The 20,757-nt window shown below is 46.8% G+C and overlaps 1 protein-coding gene across 5 annotated transcripts in view; it reads left to right on the forward strand.

Annotated features, from left to right (window-relative positions):
- The window catches only part of RGS6 (regulator of G protein signaling 6), a gene marked incomplete at its 3' end in the record, with an annotated part of 267,826 nt that extends 250,213 nt beyond the window's left edge, over positions 1-17,613 (forward strand). For 3 of the 5 annotated variants that reach the window (XM_082316772.1, XM_082316774.1, XM_082316775.1), the window contains one exon: positions 17,563-17,613. In XM_082316772.1, coding sequence (XP_082172898.1) covers positions 17,563-17,613 — 51 coding nt within the window. Of the gene's footprint in view, positions 1-1,927; positions 1,982-17,562 lie in introns of all 5 variants that reach the window. The other 2 variants (XM_082316771.1, XM_082316773.1) reach the window with 1 other exon arrangement.
- Positions 17,614-20,757: the final 3,144 nt, after the last annotated feature.

A 20,757-nucleotide genomic window follows, 5' to 3' on the forward strand; every position in this document is an offset into this window, starting at 1 on the left:
AGGATACCAGCGTGGAGGCCCAGTACACAGCTGAGCACTGCTGTCCTCAGTCCCGCTCATCGTGACGTGTTCAGCCAAGGCGGCAGGACCGCAGCCCCTCTCTGTCACCTCTGCTGTCTCGGGGTGCAGGGACACCTCTGAGGCTCCTTCAAGGAGGGAATCGGCAATGCTTGAGCGCTTGCACTGCTACGCTCAGCAGAAGAATGAGGCTGACGTTTCTTTTCCCTTTCCTCTCTCACATGCAGAGAGAGGCAGCTAACCCTGGGGTTAGTGCATGTTAAAAACTCCTTTGGGGAGCATTGGACTGGGTATGTTACTGCCTCCCTGCCGGCCAGGAAGCCTGCCTTGTCGCTTGGTACATGCTCTGAGGCCTTGGCTCCGTCCCCAGTGTTGGCTAAAATGACATGCCTCTAGCTTTCACTTTTGATACCACTTCTGGGACATCAGAGCTGATGGTGGGGCTTCCTTAAATGGTTGTAAGTGGGAAGGTTGCTTGACTCTTTCCTCTGGACAAAGAATATTGCTTGTCTTAAAAGGGCCTTATGTTCTGGTCTGATCTCTGGCGAGGCGGCAGGAAGAATGAGCCCCACCTCTGCCTGGGATGCTTCAGACTAACCTTGTAGACACCAGAGAGCTGTGGCATCTGTGATGAACATGCAGAAGAATCAAAAGGCTTTGCCTGGACTCATCTACACAAGTTCTCATCCAATTTATCTGATATGCTTTTGGCTTCCTTACATCTTCTCTGTCTGGTTTTTGCACTGGTGCTTTGTCCTGGGGGTTGTTACTGCAGCTGAATCTGTGGCAGATGATATGGCAGGTAGGTGCCTCTGATGAGCACCTCCAGTGCAATGCTTATTTCCAGTGCACTGTCATGCACCATCATGACTGTGGCTTTCCCTTGTATGTAGCTCCTTATCCCCTTCGCTGCAGTTTTACTTCTGTCTTATCACCTCCATTTTGCTGGCTCGCCACATTAAAATAAGTTTCTTTCCTGGAAATCAGCACTGCCCACAGGTTTCTGAGTGCAGTGAGGCTTCCTTCATATTACTGAGTTTCTTCTCTTCTCCATAACAATTTTTTCTCTTAGCTATTCCAGCAAACATGCCAATAAATTATTTAGTTCTTCCTTGTTAGTGACAATTAGATCTCCCTTGTGCCAAATGAATGAAGCGCTGCGGTGAGCAACCTTCCCAGGGATACGTTAATAAAGCCATGATGCACATGCTTGTCTTCTCACAGTGAAGTTGAATATCTTCTTGCATATGAATAGTCCGGTACTCCAGATGCAAAAATATCGGTGCCCCAAATCTGTCTGTATGTTTCCATGGCCTTGCACAGACATACATATGCTGTCTTGTGTTTTGATATAGCCAAACTTATTGGAAATGTGCTTCTACCCTCTGGATATATAGAGGAGTGTAGGTTCCCTGGCAATGAGTTCAGTGGTGGTTTTCTTCCAGCACTGGATTCACTCACACATTGCTTTTTAATATTGTAAAAGTTACTGTGGTTTTTTTCATCTCTCTAAGCAAGTAGATAGGAGCCTCCGATCAGCTGTTTGGCAGATGTTAACCAGAATCAGAGGTCCCAGCTCAAACAGCCACAGAAGGAAAATTCAATGAACAAGAAATCAATACCAATAGCTATGAGACACAGCAATGCACAGACCTGTTTGAACCGTTCAAAAAACTCACAGGAGAAAAGGTGACATTCTCCGAGAGTAAAAGTAGTGATGTCTCTCATTCTTTAAGGGGTTTTGGTTTCTTACGTTTGCTGTTGCAAACATTGATTTCTGCTTTTTACATTTTTTTACAACTTTTTCCCCTTGCTGCTTCCTTATATTTTGCTGCTGTTTTGAAAAACTGCATTTAAGCTGAAGGGATTTTTTCTGTATTTTTTTCTCCCCACTTTTTTCCCTGTTAAGCCAGAGAATGAGCAAGGTCGTAGAACTTCTCTAGAAAAGTTCACTCGCAGCGTGGTAAGTTCCTTTTCCCTCCTCCCTTTCCTCAGAACTTCATTTTCAGTTGGGGGGAATGTGGCTGCTTGACTTTTTATTTCATCCTTTATTTTTGCAGCTAGCATCTTTGCAGCTTCTCTTTTAATACTGTAGCTCATCTAAATAGTAGCTCTAAAGAAAGGGGGGTGGGGGGGCGGGAAACAGAATTCCATAATGCTCATTCTAGCTTATCATCACTGCAAAAGCAAATTGATTTTTGTCTAGAATTAAATGCAAGATTGTCTTTTTGCTGTGTTCCCACTACAGTATTTGTTGTGGCTTTTCCTTGCGCCATGAAGTAGAAGAGCATGGTTCTCATAGTGCCATTGCAACAGTATCCGTATGGTTATATAGTGCATGGTTAATGATACTGTATGTATATACACATACATATCCACCCACAGCACTGCAGCCGCTTCTTCCATTGCCCCCGTCTGTCAGTGCTCATGTAAATAGTGATGGGCGATACCCTTTGACACTTTCATGATACCAATACAGGAAAAGGAGCGCAGTAACAGCAAGAAACATGACGCTGTTGAACCTTTTAGATAAGGGGATGGTGGCATCTCAAGGCTAGCGGACAAATGTCCTCTACTCTCTTGTCCTTTGCCAGTCTCCAACCTCCAGCCAGTCCTTCCAGGTGGGGGAAGCTGGTCTGGCTGTGAAGGGATGCTGCAGCACAGGGTGGCATTGGGCACCAGCCAGGTCTGCTTCTCTCCAGAGCCTGGGCAAGACCCACTCACCCCAATTGCTTTCAGGGATCTGTGTGTGCAGCAGATTTTCTAGAGAAAGGGAAGAGCAGCGAGAGGGGGCAAGACCAGAGGCAGATGCTGCAAGTGGGGTGGAGGAGCAGGGATACTGGGCAGCTCAGGGTGGTGCAGGCTGTGTACATGAGGTGACACAGAGCAAGCACAGGGCTAGAGCTGAAGATGCAGCTGCTCGGTCAGTGGGGAATTACTCTTGTGTTGGCTCAGTATCAAGTACACTTTGACTTGATACATCATATGGTTTTGGCATACTGCTGTGGTCTTCATGTATCACCCATCATCAGTTGTAAGGTGATACTGGGACAGCAGAGAGTCATCAAGCAGTTGATTCCCGTAGAAGGTACTGTACAGAGGAATATTTCATAGAAAGTTCATAGACCTTGTTACGGCTTTATAACAGCTTTGTAATGAAGGCATTGGACTATGCGTATATACAGTACATATGCTTGCATTTGTGTGTGTATGTATGTATATTGATATATGCGCTATATACACACACATGAAATATAAAACATTTGTACATGCAGATAGAAAAGGGGAAACTGCACAGGTAAGTGTGAGCTGTCCTAGAGCAAATAAGCCTAGAGGGGTTCTTTCTGATGCTGCCGTGCTGCTGCACAAGCAAACCCAAATGCAACACGCAGAGCTTTGTAGTATATCCACTGGCAGACTTCCTGAGGAATGTATTTATATAGCTAATGCATATGCACACATTTAAAATATGTTGATACAAAATATATCACTATGCCCATCTGCATATTTACTACTTTCTAAGAGTCTGCCAGAAAGAGGAGTAGGCAAGATTTTTTTTTAAACAAACTATGCAGAAATATTTACACCGAGTGGTAAATTCTTCTCCCAGATTTGCCAAATACATAGAAGAGTAACTAACTCTCACTTTACTAGACTGGCTGGGTTTATAGTAACACAGCCGAGGATGGATTTTTCTCTTGCATTTGAGTTGAAGGGTAACTTGACAAGCTCAGTTTGGGATGGTAGAATTATAACGTAAGTACTTGTAAAGAAAATCATCATAGATTGGACGGCACTTTAGTTCATTTTTGTCTTACTGGCTAGCATACTGTAAACATTTTCTTTCATTTTTCTTAATACAGATATAAAATGTCATCCTCAGATGGCGTGGTAGCTACTATGTAACTAGGAAGGGTCTGAATTTTTTATACTTTGCATTATGGCAGTTTGTCACTACCATCAGATGAAAAAATAGTCACTATGTTGACATGTCATAATATCCTTGGTGGAGAGCATTACCAAAGCAGTAACTTTATGGCATACTCAGGGGACTAAATTAAGACAAAGTTAATTCTGCATGCTCTAGTTCTCCAAAATGCACTGCAGTTCCCCAGCTGTGCAGGAGTGGAGCAATACAGCGGCCCTCGTTCCCAGAGCTCCACTACGCTTTAGTGATTGCCCATTACAGGATCACATACTCAAGCTGACCCTGCAGAGATGCGCTGAAGTTAAGCATATACTTAAGGTTTGGCTGGAACAGAGCCCCAGTGCTCGGATCTCTTCAGGGGGGAGCCTAAGCCTAAATTTGCAAACAGAATAATATGAGGTCACATTTCCAGTGATGGCTGTAAAAGAGGAACATCCAAAACAACCAGGGCTAGAAGTTTATTTGCCTTAAGGAGCCATCAGTGAGATGAAGCAGTGGCTCCCAGACTGGCAGTACTATAAACTGCCCGGGGACCTGGGCCACCTCCAGACGGTGCTGCTCTGTGTGGCACTGGGATGGTGCAGTAGACCCCGGGTGAAACTTTCAGATTTGGCTGTGGCATGTGACCCAGCGTTTAGGAAGTGCTTGAATTGAGGTCCTTGAAGGCTTGGCCTTAGCGTGGCAGCACGTGCTCCAGGCCACGCACCTCATGGTGCTGGGCACTTTGGCAGATGCGCTGCCTGCTGCGGCAGCTCCCGGAGGTCTGAGCCAGCCTGGCGGGTGCTGCCCAGCCAGGCGTGCCCCGCAGCCTTCGCACGCACTGGGAAACCCTGCCAAGGTTACGGGGAGTGGAAATGTAATGCAAAACTTGGGGCAGAACTCCCGAACTTTGGTTTTGGATAAAAACAGGAATTTTAAGGTAAATTACATTTGAATTTCAAGATTTAAATACGGATTTCAAGAACACAATTTGACTGAACATGTATGTCATTCAGCAAAAACATCAAGAAAATTATTAGTCAAGGAATAGCTCAAAACCACTTACAGTGGGGAATAAAGTGGCCTGGCTGTGTTCGTTCTTTCTGCATCACCTTGATTATTAATAAGGTCATAATATTTAAAATGTGTTTTAAAATATGGAGCAAATTCTCTCCCAGCATCTATCAGTTATTGTTTCTTATAGTACTCTGGCACTTCAGGCCTATTGAGGACCTCCCCCGAATAATTTTTAGCTCATTGTTTCTTCAAATAAAGCAGTTACTTTGATTAAATTTGCTATAATTTTTCAGCTGTGATAAGCAACACGGGGAAAAACATATATCTAACGATGTTATGGTTTCCTTTTGCATCACTGTGCTCAAATTTGGGCAACTTGGTTCCACTAACAATGTAGGTGGCATAGGGCCAGAGCAGGAGCGCGGAAGTGGAGGTTCATGACCCCTTCCTTGCTCATGATGCTGTACTTACAGGGGTGCTTTCCATACCAGAGGCGGCCTATTTGTAGCCAGAATGCCAGGCATGCCTGACTCCTTAGATCGTGAGTCTTCACTTGAGTGAAAAAAAATCAGACTCTAGGTTCGTCTGTTCTCGTTGTTTGGGTCTCACCAGCTCTTGTTTGAGAAAGACAGGAAAAAAATACACCACTTCAGAAAAAGAAACAATAAAACTGTGTTGACAAACTGCAAACAATATTGCAGGCTTTTTGTCTCTTACTTGGGTTAAATCCCACCCCAGAAAAACCTTTCAGTGCTTCTGAATTGCTCTCCTCCACTGGGTAGAAAGCTGTACAGCTTGGCTTTGGGAGTGCAGACTCAGAGCAAGTGGAAGTCATCTTACCCACAGGCCTCCTGCTCATCTCAGAGTCATAACGCAGGAGACAGAGATTAACCCCAGACCATGTGACATCCTTTAGAAAGGCACCGTGGAGCCCTGCTAGCCAGCCAGAGGCTTGCCACCTTCAAGGGGATCAATGGGGAATAAGAAAGAACAGGGGTTTACAGATTTTTTTTTTTTTTTCCATACCACTCTTCAATTCCTACAAGACCCACTGTCTCCTCTTCCTTGGCTTGGTAGGAGAAGGCAGCTCACAACTAACAAATACACCAAGTTTTTGCACCAAATCTTTCTGGAAGCCAGGTGCTATCTGGTCCGCATTAAGTAGGACACTGACAGCAAGATTTTGCTAGGAGAACGTTCGCTGTGGTGATGGTTCACCTTTTACTTCCAGGTCCTTTGAAAGTATTAGCTGATATACTTTGTCCAGTGATCAAGAAGGGGGTTGGTCAGGTCCTCCAGTAGTGAAGGGCATAGTTTGCAGTGCCTCCCTGTCTGGATTCCCCTTGGAGCAAGGGGACATCTGTCTGACCCAGCGCCCAACGTGCCAGACGTCCTCAACCTCCGCAGCTTACCTGCCTGAAGTCTGCAGCTGCAGCATCAGTGTGTGTTTTGTGGCAGCCCCTCACCTCAGCCCGGGCAGCAGCTGTGTGGTCCCAGGACCAAACGTCATGGTCATCAGTCATCTGGTGAACACCAAAGGGCCACATCCGCATGATGGAGCAGATCACTACAGGGCATGCGTCGTGCAGCGCTGCTGGAGCAGAGGGGCAGCAGATTTCTTTTCTCCCCGGTTCAGGTTTTGCGGAGTCCTCAAAAGTACATGGGCGGCACAGGGGTAGGATAGACCTCATGGTTGCTGATGCCTTCAGCCCTATGCCAAGCTCCCATGCCATGAGATGGCAGATATAAAGCTAGACTGGCTCTTCCGTGCTCTCCACGAGGGCCCTGGGGAAGGGTAGATCTCAGGGAGCTGCAGATCTGACAGTCTATTGCATCAGAGCGCTTACTAATCCACCTCATTTAAAGAATGATGGCACTGTGCATGGTGGCAGGTTTATCTTATTACAATTTTCCTTTTGAATACAGCAAGGATTGACGTTATGAAAGCAGAGTTAGCCTGTCTTCTCTCCCAAGTGAAGATAAATGGCATCATAAAAATCAGACATCATGTATCATATATGTTATAAATAATACCTGGTATTGAGGTAATAACTTAATTTTAAAGACACACGAACACACAAATCCATATATCTACATCTCTCTCTTCTGTCATATTTGATCATCTTGCTAATTAAAAGGAGCCTGCTATACTATTTTTAGCCATGCAGTCTCAGCCTAGCTGTTTAAACCACTGTAGTTTCCCATCTGCTTTAGAAATGATTTAATAATCAGATAGACAGAAGCTTAGTTCTCGTAAGCTGAGATGATCCTTCAGGGCCAAGAGTAGAAGGAAAATATATTCTAATGAGTACATTTAGGGAAATCACTGCTGCTTTTGTCTCGCAAAGGAAGCCACCAAGTCTCTGCCTAACTTGTGCTGGTGGCCATTTACATTTAATGAAGGGGGAAACAGGAGTGGGTTCCTTTGTTGCATCTTGCAGCATCTTGAGTATTATCTCTAAAAGCAGCAAAGGTTTCTCCAGCAATAACAGGGATTAAACCTATGGATACCAGACTCGGCAGGTAACTTAGATAAGCCTGGGCCATGGTACTCAGACTTGAATTCAAACTTTCCTAAAATTGCTATATTCCAAGGAAGAAATTTCCCCTGTAAGAAAACTGATGTTAAAATTTCTGACTCAATATCAAGGTGGTGACCCAATGCTGAGAAGATCTATGCATTTTATTTCCAGCTGACATTTCTTTAAGAACAAAAGGTGCACACACACATACAACTTTTGAGAGTATCAGAGTTCTCAATCTTCATGCTTTAAAGGACAAGAGAGTGGCCAGACCAGTGATATATTGTTTATTCAGAATTTTTATAACTTCTGTCTGAACCGACTGACGTGGCACACCATTAGTCGTTACGTTCCTGGACTGAAAAAGCTCTTTACCTGAAGAAGGTAAAGAAGTTCTTGTGCCTCTCTTCCACTGCCTGAGGACAGAGAGAAGAGTTAGTTGCACAACCTAGGAGAAGTGAGAGGTGTTTGCTGGCCAGAGTCCCTTGTGAAACTCTGCCCAAGCAATGGCAGGACCTGGGAGCTCCAGGCAAAACCAACAGCCTCAGCCAGAGAGTGCTGCACTGGACTGGGGTGGAGAGGCAAAGGCCAGACTTTTGGCTGGATATTGGAGTCTGTGGGAAATCCCTTTCCCTGTGTTTTCCCTTCCTCCTTCCTCAAGCCGTAGTGGTCCAGCGCAGCGTATGCGGAGGTGTGATGTGCACAGGGCTGCCGTGGCTGCCTGCAGCCTACGCTTGCACGTGATAAGCTACAGGCTGTACTGTATCTTTTATCGTTACGGTCTGTAAGGAGTGTAATACTTAACGGGAAAAGGAGCCCTCCTGTTAAGTCCTAGAGGAAATGTGAGTATGTAGTGAGACTAAAAGACTCGTGAGATTTATTTTAAAGTCAGGTGTGAAATGTATCAAGGAGTCAGGAAAAGCAGGGAGCTTTTCCAAGTGGTAAATTGAACTCAGTGCAGAAAGAGAATAAGGTGAAGGAAGAGGTGGTCTGTGTTTGAGCTGCGCGGGAAGTAGACTGTAGATTAAGAATATAAGAATGAAAGTTTTCTAATTAGCTTTCTTTAAAGAATCCTGGACATTATGGATGGAACATTTTGTACGGGACAGCAAGTCAATGAAGGCTGAAGATTGTCTCAGTTCCTAAGCATAGGTGAATAACTGAATCGACAGACTGGCCCAGCTTCATTAGCCATAGGAGACAGAGCTGCAGTAGGCAGAAAGCAGAAGCTGGTAAGCAGGAGCTGCTGTAGTCCTTGCGTTAGCAGCAGCAGGGCGGTTTTGTATTCTCATCCAGAAGCATTGTAGGCAAAGTCCCACATTACATCCTTAATGACTGTGGAGCCAGTGTCCCACCTTGGTTTCTCGTGCAAAGATGACTTTTCCGGGAACAAGAATAGGACTGGAGATCTTGTATTTGATATAGTTGTCGTGCTTAGTGGCCAGGATGCTTTCTGTCTGGAGCCTAAAACATCCTCCTCCTCCTTGCAGTGGTGCAAACTGGCATTTTCATTGTAGTATTTCCTCTGCTTTAGTTTTCTGGTATCTTTTGGCTATTTCATATTGAACTATCCTTGGCTCAGGACTGTAAGTGCATCTCAGTTTGGTACCCAGAGAAACCCAAAGTCCCATGTTTAGTTTCAGTTCCATGTGTATCTCTTCGTTTGCATTATACAACTATGAAAGCCTTAGTGTCTACCCTGCCTGCCCGGCTGGCCCTTCCTAGATGCTCTCGGCAGCCTTCTCTTCCAGCACTGTGTCGCTACCCTCTTCTTCCCAGCTGCCACTTTCCCATCTTCCTGATCCTCAGCTTCATCCCTTGGCCACTGTTACTGTCTCCTGCTGGTTTTTATGTCCTCTCAGATTGTCTGCTGTTGGATCAGAGTCCAAGTCACAGTCGAACTGTCCTGGTCCTATTCTTAATTCATGAGTGTGGTGTCACACACATGAAATGTGTTGATGGGATCTTTCTCAGGTGAACTGTGTGATATTTTGCACAGCTGTGTGTCACTGTGATGTATCACAAATACTAACCATGAACACTAAAGAGTGCATAAGGCTGGAGAAAGAACTGCTGGCTGATATCATCAGAGCTCTCTTTTTAACTGGTTCCTTGATAACCTCATAGAACTGTCATATACTTACCAGCTTTCCCACTTTTTCTCTTTCCCAGCTCTACCAGCTTGCATAAATAGATAACAGCATTTGAGGGCATGGAAAGTATTCATGACCTGCAATATAATAAAGACAAAAGGTTTAAGCCATTAGGTGTAGAGAATAGCGGTAGAAAAACTGAAAAGTATAAAAAGGTGATACACTGAAATGCTGATGAAGTGAGTATCAGAACAGACAGCTAGAAGAGAAGGATATAGGAAAGGATGCCAAAGTTTCTTAGATTTCGCACCAAGAAAAGACATCTGGGAAAAGGGTTATTTTTATCTTTGGAAGATATTTTACTTTAAAAGAAAATGTACTTGCTCCACTACTCCAGTCGTTAACAAATGCTGGCTTTTACTGGGAAAAGGTACTTGTATTACATAGGTGATGGAAAGCATCAGAATGTACCCGAAGCATGAGGGGATCCAGTCAACATTCGCAACCTGTCGTCTGGTTGTTCTCTTATGTGCGATAACTAGTCAGTGTCAGTACCTAATGCTGCGGAGGACTGGGTGCCTGGCCTGCACAGTGCATGTATTGACTGGTTGCTGCCTGCTTGAATACATCACATCTATTCCTGGTATCGGCATAGCACCTTACCTGGAAAATGTCTGCGCTGTGTAGGCTTACGCTGCATGCTCATCAGTTTGGTAAGTGGTGGGTTGCATTTATTGCACGTGTGCTGTGTAGTCTGTTCTGTATACAGGGGCTCCTTTAAAGGATAAGTATTCATCGTTTCTAGTGGATAAGTTATTCTTCACTTCCTTTCCTAAAAACACCGCTGTGTAGTGCTGCTGGCGCAGAATGGCAGCTGCCTTTCGCCCCCGAGGTCGCTACCTTCCAGCGGTGGGTGAGTGATCCCTGTGTGTACGGTTCGTGAAGTGCTTTGGGATCCTTCTGGATGAAAGGCACTCTGTGGAGCTCAGGATATGCTTACTATTCATTTACTGTCTTTTATTCCAGCCACACACAAACTCTGGAAGATAAAACTCGGTACCTTCCCACTGCAGACAGGTCTAGCTGCTAGCTGCAGGGACCAAATCAGGACCTTAGCAAGGTGTTTGGGGGGGAGGGCAGGCTTAGACCCTGCTGTGATTTCAGCCAAGCTTATTCTGATACTCCAAAGGGGTTTGATGTTTCAGTGGTGTTTCTGTTTTCCTCTGACTGTGCAAGGTATTTACATATCTGGTTCCCAGTCCCACTGAAGGCAGTTAAACAGAGTCCATAGCACACAAAGGAAAGAACAGGATCGCACCCTGCCCAAGAGCTAGACCAGCAACATGCAGTAAGGGCATTTTCTGAGGTGGCTTGAAAAAACACTCTACTACACCTTTGTATACTGGCTGCAGCGATCCATCTGCACTTCCGTCTTCCCATTTTTTTTGTCAGAGGGTGGGGTGGGCCCTGGATCCATAGCCCGAGGCTGCCCGCCTGGCAGGGCTGTGCTGAACTGCCTCCTCCAATGTGGTAAGTTTAAGCAGTCCATAGGCTGCTTCAACTAATGCCAAAATTGGCTCGAACGCATTCTCAGATACAAGGAGCCCAGACTGCTCCACAGCAGAAGAGGATCTTCCTCCTGGTGCTGGTGGGATGGTAGACGAGAGCTCCAGCCATTATGAAGCTGTTCTAGGAGTGGGTGAGTACAGGGCTTATGTCAGCTCCTGGCTTGTGCCGTACGCAGTGGTGTGCTGGTATTTCTCAAAGCAAAGTGCAATGCCTCGCTAGGAAGGGTAGGAAATCCTCACAAAATAAAATGGGTACAGACGATACCAATTTTAACATAAGCTGGAAGAGAAAAAAAGCAATATCAAATGTAGGAACCTAACCCATGGTTGCTCAGCTTCACTGCAGTCAGCAGTAAAGGCGAGAAGCTCAGGTAACTTGTCAGTCAAGCCTTACAAGAGGAGTGGAGCCCGCTCTGCAGGAGTTTGGGGGTAACTGGTGAGCCCGTGCTGGTGAGAATGGGCGAGCATCCTGCACGCTGGGAGCAGCCGCTCCCCTGCTTACCCTCTACAGCCACTTTGCAGCTCCTGTTTTCAGTCTGTGTGTCAGCGTGTAATTGATGGTATTGTCCACCACATTTTGTGTGCTAATTTATGTTATATATGTTCATAGTTTACGTGTCTGTGTTTATTTTGTGTTGAACTAAGTTATTTTCCTTTATTGTTTATGTTTTTAACTCTGTTTCATATTTAACTTTGTTAATTTATGTTACTTTATCTTATGTTTGCAATGTATCTATCTTTTCATGAAAAAAGCTAATAAAAAGAATATTTTTAAAATGACACAAAAATAAGATTTCCCCAAGATCTGCAGTGTAATATAACATTGAAAACCAAACAGTGATGGCAGGGCTAGGGCCCTGGCAATCTCTTTCTTCAGAAATAAAATTTGGTGGCAGTACATTGTCTGCCCACTGCCAAAGTTCTTGTAGTACTTTAGCTAAAAGGTAGGAGATCCGAGCAGTGCCTGCCGCCATGTGAAACACCTCAGATTCAAGCTGATGGATGTAGGGTTAGCTCATCTCCAGTGGAGACGCAGACTAGCCCCTGTCCTCTGCTGGGGGTTTTGCTGAGGGACAGGGCAATGCCGCTCCCCAGGAGATGGCTTCTCCTCCAGGAAGGCGATGCTTCTGGCTGGAGCAGATTGGGCAACAGGCTGGGAAAAGAACAGCCCTGAGCACAAAAGAGGGGTAGTAAGCAAGAGATGGAGTCAGCGATAGCAGACAAAGTCCTAAGCTGGTGGGTGGGGAACCTGGAGGGGGACAGTCAGCAAGAAAGCACTTTGGTCTGTATTGACGTGGCAAAACGGGGAGCCTGTGCTGCCATACCAGAAGCTCCCCAGATGCTTCCTCTCCCCCGTCGCTGCAGCCACAAAGCTCCCCATGGGATAAATCCTGCCTGGCTGTTCAGGTAAGTTGTTGACGGCGTGCATGGGAGCGCTGGCTCGTGCATGCTGGTGGTGGTGAATGTCTGCATGTTCACAAACTGCACTCTGTGCTGGGCAAAGCACGTTAACGTTGTGTGAAACCACAGGTACTACGCAAAACTAAACTTTCTATTTAAAATTATTGAGAAAAGACAGTACTTCACAGCCTTTACCTTCTCTCCCAACTGTGCAAAGTGCTGGTTTTGATTGATAAAAGCAAAGAGCAAGATGGAAACTCCAGTGGCTCATGCAGGAGGTTTGAAAGGAGTGCTGTCTCCTTTTTGTGTCAAATCCCAGACATATTTTTTTTCCTCTTGGCTTCTTGCCTATGTTAAATTGCTGATTTTTGCTTCATTAAAATAATTGCTAATTGCATTTTACACTTTAGTTTAGTAGCTGCTCAGCAAAGGCTCAGCCATCAAAGATGCTAAGCATCTCCCATGACCTACAGGTTAATCGTCACTTCAGTGGGCCTCAGTGAGAGCCCTGATGCAAGGGGCCAAGGTCTGGCCCCCTGCCTGACGTGTACCCAAGCAGTAGGATGGGCCACATACTTGGAAGTCAAATTCTGGGGGGCAGTTTCATAAGGTTTATTAAGAATTCCCTGATGTTGTCCTTAGGTTAATCCAAGTTCAGATTTTACACTGCCTCTAAAAACTGAGGCTCCTGTCATGCCAGTGTTTGGGGTAAAAAAAATCATTCATTCAGCTGCATAGAGAGATCTGAATGTTACCTTTACCAAGACACGGTTGAAGCTGCACATGATCCTTGCCTGAAAGCTGTGTCACAGCTCAGCTGCTTGCAGGGAATGAGAGAAAAGAAAACCTTCCTGCATCCAACAAGACATGCAACATATGCCCTACAACATATGCCCTACTGCTTGTGCTATGCTGTTTGAGCGACAACAGTCTGGGTTTTTAATTGTCGTAGCCCTAATTAGTAGTGACAAATATTTTGCAACTGGAGGACTGGGGATTTCTTTATAAGCTTTAGACCCCATGTAAAAAGTTTACTCCTTATGTCCACTCTAATGTTGCCTTGAGTTATTCAGCATATGTGTACGACAGAGTAAAAGAAGCACTGTAGTGTGCTGAGCTTGAAATCATATGCTTTCCAAATCCCATGCCAGCACAGCTTAGATGAAATTTCTTCTGGAAATAAGGCAGTTGTTGACATTTTCTTTGCGTGGGGAAAGGAGAGGTAGAAATGTGGGGGCAGCTGCTGGTTTCATGCTAAACAAAGATGTGCAGAAGGAAAAAATAATTTATTTTGGTTGAACTTTTTTAAAGAAACTAGGAGTTCTTTGTGCCAAACTTTCACATCGTAATAATCCAAAACTTCTCACTCTGTCAGAGGTCTTCCCGAGGGAATCCTGGCCGAGTGTCAGATGAGAGCCAACATGACCTCTTGGGCCTGAAGGTTTTTGGCATGTATTGCACCCAACTACAAACTGATTTAGCCGCCTCCGGCTTCTCAGAGCAGCCTTTCACCTGACTGACTCTGGCGCTTAGGCCACGCCGGATCACAAAACATACAGGAGTGCATCTCACCGCTGCTGTCTCAAGGCAGACGCAGGCCACCCTTGCCTGGTCACCCGTCCGCCTCTTTTCTGGACACAGGAGAGCAATGATGCTACAGCATGCTGATGCCATCCTGGACCATTTGGCCGTGGAGGCCCTCCCGGCGGGCAGGGGTGGGTGGGTTTGGATGGCCAGGCTGGGGGTGAAGGGGAGAGCGCTGGCTGGCTGGGGAGTGAACCCTGCACTGCCCCGAAGGAGCTGTGGTGGCAGGTACGCTTTGGCTTATATCAGTCGGCTGGCACAAGCCTCTTGTGTCTCCTGCTGGACTTTGTTCCTAAGAAGCCTTGGAGGGCTAAACCAGAAACAGCGATGCCATGGACCAGCCCCTCAACTGGTGTAATCGGCAGCGGTTCTCTGAAAACAACTAAGTCACATTGATTTACCTCAGCAAGTGGATCCCATCCAGTATTTCCACCTGTGACACAACAGTTTACTACCTTGTTGTGCATTTTAGAAACGGATACCAGTTTTCCTAATGAAATGCAGTCTTTTCCTGATCCTCTTTTTTTTTAATGAGAATCCCTAAGATGAGAGAATCCCAAACCCATCACCTGCATCCCACCCACCTCCAGCCCACAGATGTTCGTATTGCTCAGACGCACGCTGTGAGGCTGACACTTGTCTCTGCGTTGAGTTGAAACAAAATCCTACATCAGTATGCTGTAGTTGGGGGCTGCTTCGGTACCAAAGCCGAACATTACATTTACTTACACCCCAGTGCTCCTGCTTGTAGCCAAAAATTTCACAGCATTAATCCTTGTATGTGATCCCAGGGATCCTTTCACCATCTGTCTTACCACAGAGGTGGATATGACAGCCGAGCAGACATCGCTGCCTGCTTCTTGCTGTCTTAAAACAGAGCTTCTCGCACCCATCTGTTTGCGTGTCCCCGGGCGCGAGGCTGTTCAGCACCTCACACTTCCCTGACGCAGTTATCCTCCCGGACAGCCGGGCTCCACGCTGGGGACTCATCCCAGCCTGCAGGCGGGAAGTTTGCTGCAGAGCCAGCAAGCGGATCTGGGTTCCCAGGCTAACACCTTCCCTGCGAGAAGGGGGAGCTGCAGATGGAGCCCGCCACCTTTGCCCATGACGGGAAGCAGTCACCATCGGGAAACTGGTGAGTGAGGTTTTGCTCTGCGCAAACCACGGCCATCGGCACCATTTCTGATCCGCCGCCTTCTCCAGGGCAGCCTTTCTGTCAGCTGCCCCCTCCCCTCGGCCCAGCCTGGCACCAGCATTTCCCCCTTCCCCCTCTGAACACGTGCATGTCGAAATCAGGGCTGGATGTGGAACAGCGTTTGCTCCTCGCTCCCCGCTGGACCCTGACGCAGGGAGCTGGCGTACCCCCAAGCCGCCTGCCTGGGAGAAGATAACAAGAGGAACTGCCTGTCGCAGATTAGTTAGACTCTGACTGAATAGTCATTATACAAACCCAAGGCTTACTTGTTTTTTTCCTAAGGAAGTATGCAAATATAGGTGGAAACTAACATTTTTTTTCTAAAACCAGCCATGTTATTCTTCCAGAAATTAACTTGCACATCTTTACCTTCTTCTTCCTATAAATAGGAATCAGGAACTGGTGACTCCTTAGCACTCTTCCTCTGGTATTCCTTAACAGCAGCCAAATGACAGCCATGGTTGGAGCCCCCCAAGCACTGCCACCTTGCCCTGCAGAAAACTTGGCCACCTCCTGGGATGGCACAAAGCCGAGCTTCCCAGAAGTGCACTTAATAATAAGCAAGAATTTGATTGATAGTGAAAGAAAACACCTTTTCCTGAAACAGCAGCAGTGCTGGCGTGTCTGCTGAGCTCCAGGAGGGAGCTGGTCCTTCCTGAGCCATGCCCTCAGTGTGAGCTCCATTGTAGAGGCAGATGAGGCGCAGAGCCGTGACGATGGCTCTCTCGTCCCGGGCAGGACAGTCTGAATGATGACAGTGTTTTTGGCAGCCGACTGCCGATGTACAGAAGCAGTCAGATTAGGCCGTGTGTGTTTGTGCAGCTGAGTAAATTATTTGGTAAAAGGCACACATCTGAGTAACGAAATTAAGCTTCTGTGGAGAACTGTTACATCCTCCTGGTACAGCCCTAAATGGGAAGAGATTAGAAATCAAAGCAGGGAGGTGTTTCTTTTTTCTTAGAGTGTGAACTTGTTAAACAAGGCTTATTTCAGATGACCTGCTAAATTTTGCATTTCAGATTTTCCTACATTTTGCACATACTCGTTTTCACTGTATAATCTGTTTCTCTTGCTCTTTGTGTGGATCTTTCTTTCAAACAGCAATTAGTAAGACTTTCTATTGCAAAGGAAATCTTGGCTAAATATAGTAACGCAGAGGAGGTTGTTTAAGATCTGCTAGGTATTCCACAGCTCTCTGGTATTCCCTGGATGTTTATTTCAACCAAGACTTTTTTTCTTTTAAGAAAAAACATAATTTTTCAAGAGGAAAGCTAACCAAAGAAACACAGCAACTGGTGCAATACCTGAAACAATTTTTCACTATTGGATCAGTAATTGCAAAGCCATCAGTATCCCCTGTGGGGATATACCCTTCCTACTGTCTGCGAGTGGAGAAGACCTGCTGTGGGTCCTCCCTTGCTCCAGATGAAAGCAGGGGCTGCTTGGCCTAAGCCAGTGAAGGGATTCAGATGTGCAGGTGACCTTCTCCCTGGCCCTTGGTCCCGCCAGCCAGTGGGAAAGCTCATGTGGATGGCAGCAGTGCACGAGCAGGGCTGCCGGGGCCACGTGCCTGCATGGTGGCTTGGAGGAGAGGGCAGGGGAAGGCAGGGAGGCCAGACAGGACCGGACAAGCAGCGACCAAGGAGACAAGAGACGAAGGAGTGGGCAAAGTGGGGTAGCAGCAGGGCAGGGACAGGCTAAGCTATTTCTAAAATCACTTTTTCCCTCAACCTGTTTCTGATGGACGATGTGCAGGTGATATTGATTTACAAGCTGTAGGAAGGGCACCCAGCTTTCACTGCAGCCTCAGTTTTGCAGCCCTTCCCGACCTGGGGTAGCGCTCTGCGTGGGAGCTGTGGCCTGGCACCGGCAGGACGGTGCCAGGCAGGATGAGTAGAGGCGAGCATAGGAACACAGTAGTGCTTTGACCAGTTCCCATGTAACAGCGAAAGGAAACATCTTCATGAGACAGCATCCCAGGGCACAGCTAACTGCCCTGAGCGATAAGCCACCTGGACATTAGTAGCCACCACCCCTCCTTGCCAAATCACCTGCCTGGGGCAAAACTGCAGGTACCCGAAATGCTGGCGCACACTCAACCTCCCATCACCCGCCTCCCCATCAGCAGGGCCGGGGCGGGCAGATGCACACCCCGCTCTGGGGGAAGGCACCCGCCCCTCACTCGCAGCCAAACCATCCCATGGCATCACTCACACCTCCGGGTCTCTTCTGTCTGTCTGTCTGTCCTTCTCTCCAGGGAAAGTCTCTGGTGAGCAAGCGCCTCACGGGCCTGATGCAGTCCTCCTGACGGCTTCAGCCGTCCGCCCCGCAGGAGAGATGCCCGGTACCACCGCCGGGGACGGGGCGTTTTGGGGAGAGCAGGTCCCCGAGGGGGAGAGAGCCTGAGCCAGCGCAAGCGGAGAGCCACGCGCCGGGGGAGCGCCTCTCTTCACAGTTTACATCAACACTTTCCTACCTGTACAGCTTTGTAAGGACGCCGAGCTCTGTGCAGGTACTTTGTTTCCAATCAGGGTTTGGAAGAGCACACATTACCATAAGCAGAAGGTCGACAAGGCAAGGGGTTGCTCTCTTGTTATTTAAGGAAACGGACCCAACCGCAAGTTGGAGAAAGAAGAGCTGAGAGATCAGTATTTTTCCTTCATCTCTTCTCTCCCTGACACAAACATGGCTATAATAGATGGTGCCGCAGTCCCACTTGCTCCCTTTCTTGTGGCCGTCTGGATCCAATAAAATATCTGCTGGAAGCTGCTTCTCCGTCTCACAAAATCTCAAATGCATTTCTCCTGCAGATTCATTGACTTTAGCTTTGTTTATCTTTCCTATGTCTCTCCTCCTTTAAAGCAATGAAAAAAAAAGGCACCATTTAAGTTCATCACTCACTGTCCTTCCAATAGCATGTAGCATGTCCAGAGATGATGGCCAGATCCTCAGCTGAAGTCAGGAGAGCTTGAGTGGTTTTCATCACCTGAGGATCTGCCCCATTGAGTCAGATGCTGATCTTGGTGCAAATCCTCTGACGTCGGCGGAATTGCTCTGCATGTGCGTGTAGTGCAAATGTGATCAGACTCTGCCTGATGCTCAAAAAGTCATGTTTTAGATGTGTAATGCACACACAAACACACATACACACACATGCGGTATTTAAAAGTGAGTTGTTTTATATCGTATTTGATTTTCTATTTATTTAAGGTTTTGCGTACTTGATGATGGATGTTCAAGCTTTACTCTGAGTAGGTAGAATCGGACTCCAACTCCAATCGCAGAGGGCCAAAATCTGCTCACGTGTATACAGGGAAAGGCAACTCTGATGTGGGCAGGTATCAAAATTCAGTCTACAGTGAGGAGGGAATTGATGGAGATGGGACCAGCAGAAGCAGGGTGTGAATGGGCAGGGTGCTGGGTGCCAGGTAACCCTTCCTGAACAGCAGCACACCCAGCTGTCATATAAAGCTCAGATAACTGACCCCGCTGAGAAGCACCATTGTAAGAGTGAAATTGTACCACTGGAGAAAATGAGCTTCCACTAAAACTCATCTGACCTACAGCCCATGAATACAACTGCAAGAGATGACCCAGTAGCTTGTTGCAAACTGTTGGGAGTATGGAGGTTAGGATGAGGACAGAACTGAAGTGACTTTAATTAAGAAACCCACATATACTAGCTGCAGATAGGAAAATGGACTGCATTCACATACAGTATATTGCCTATATATGAAAATTTCAAGACTCAGTTGACTTAGTGCCACAAAACCTCCTGTGTTTTACAAGCAGTTCAGATCTGAAGCATACGTGAAAATAGACATCTCCTGGTCTTCTTCACTCATGCCTAGGTGAATTGGCTTTTTGTGCAGGTGGTAGAAATTGCTATACAGCTATGAGTCTGCATTCCTACCTAGGCAAAACCATCTAGCTAAGTAGACAGCTGGCTATTGACAATATTCACTTCTGAGGCAAGTATTAACCTAATATCTAAGGCCTATATATGCACAAAATCAGGCCAGCATAGTTTCTGTCAGAAAAAGGACCTTCCCTCTTTACCCATGACATTTCTCATTTTGATACCTTTTTTCTCCCAGAAAACTCCTGTTACCAATTTTACCTAAGGTCCATAGGACTCTCTACACCTGCATGAATGTACAGTAGAATATTGAGTATGATATTTGTTCTTTTCACACGCCTAATTCCCGTAAACAGCCTGCTGTCTGAGGTCTTCAAACCAAATTCGTCCTACGCATACATGGCACACAAGTGAGTTCCAGGGCTGCAGAAGCATCATGGATGTGCCTGTACATTCAGGTGGTGTCCTGCCTCTGATGGAGACATTTGGTCCCCTCCAGATTGTCACTTAGCTGTCCTTACAGGACCCATTTGTCCTCTGTTGCCCACCCAGCCAAAGGGTCCCCTCGGGTAATAGTGGGTCTTTGTGTAACAGGCCCAGTTGTCCATTCATGCACATTCATACATGTCCCCCTTATGTCGTCCCTAGGAAAATGCAAAGGCCGGCTCTTCTCAGAGCCTTGTTGACGGTGGTTTTATCTGTGTTGTTAAACCCACCATTGTCATGCGTCACTGGAGCTCTGTAAACCAACAGCTGCTGACATCCCAAGCTACTCTACTGCCAGTGCTCCCCAGCCTCTAGGCTGAGGCATTTCCCATGGGAGGTCTGTCCTGTGAACCCCCAAACTGGTCTGCAGAGCATTCCTGAGTGGGATGTATGCATAAAGCATGAAACTCTGGTGTGTCGCAAGGAGCAGAGGTGGCAGTGTTACCAGGGGGTCTCTGCTTTGCAGTGAATTCCTGACACTGGACAGGTCTTCTCCTGGGGGAAGGATGGGGTAGCTCCATGGAGGTACAGTGTCCTGCAGCATGGGGGCACACATGGGCAGGACTGGAGGATGCTGGCAGGTGCACGGGACAGGTGGAATTTGGGTTATGGTCTGTGCAGGGAGCAGCAATGCCAGACTTTAACTTGGAGATGCGCCGCTGCCCCGTAAGCAAAGCGCCCTGCTCTGTCTTTCCTGCTCCATTCTTGCAGGACGATCATGTTGGCTGCCGCAGTGTTTTGCCTGTGGGGACTATGCTGTGTTTGAACAGTTGAGTGCATGGAGGGAATTTTTACAGACACAGAGAGCATGCATATGGGCGTACATCAGGGGGCCTGGATGCTGAACAGCTTGCCATTTAAATGCACACTCGTGCAAGCTAATCTGCTCAGTAATGGCTAGCTGAGCGGACAGAGCTGCATATTCTCCGGAGAGAAGAAAGCTCTGCTCTCATTTCCTGACTAAATTTCTCTAAAACAAACATGAGAGTAGACAAGGCCTCCTCCTGGGAACACATATGAACTGCTCTTCACATGTCTTTTACTTCACATATGATGATACTAACACGTAACTACTTCCACATGAACCACATCCTTGAATTATTGCTT

The sequence above is a fragment of the Platalea leucorodia genome (assembly GCF_965183815.1).
Source record: "Platalea leucorodia genome assembly, chromosome: 7".
Classification (NCBI taxonomy): Eukaryota; Metazoa; Chordata; class Aves; order Pelecaniformes; family Threskiornithidae; genus Platalea; species Platalea leucorodia.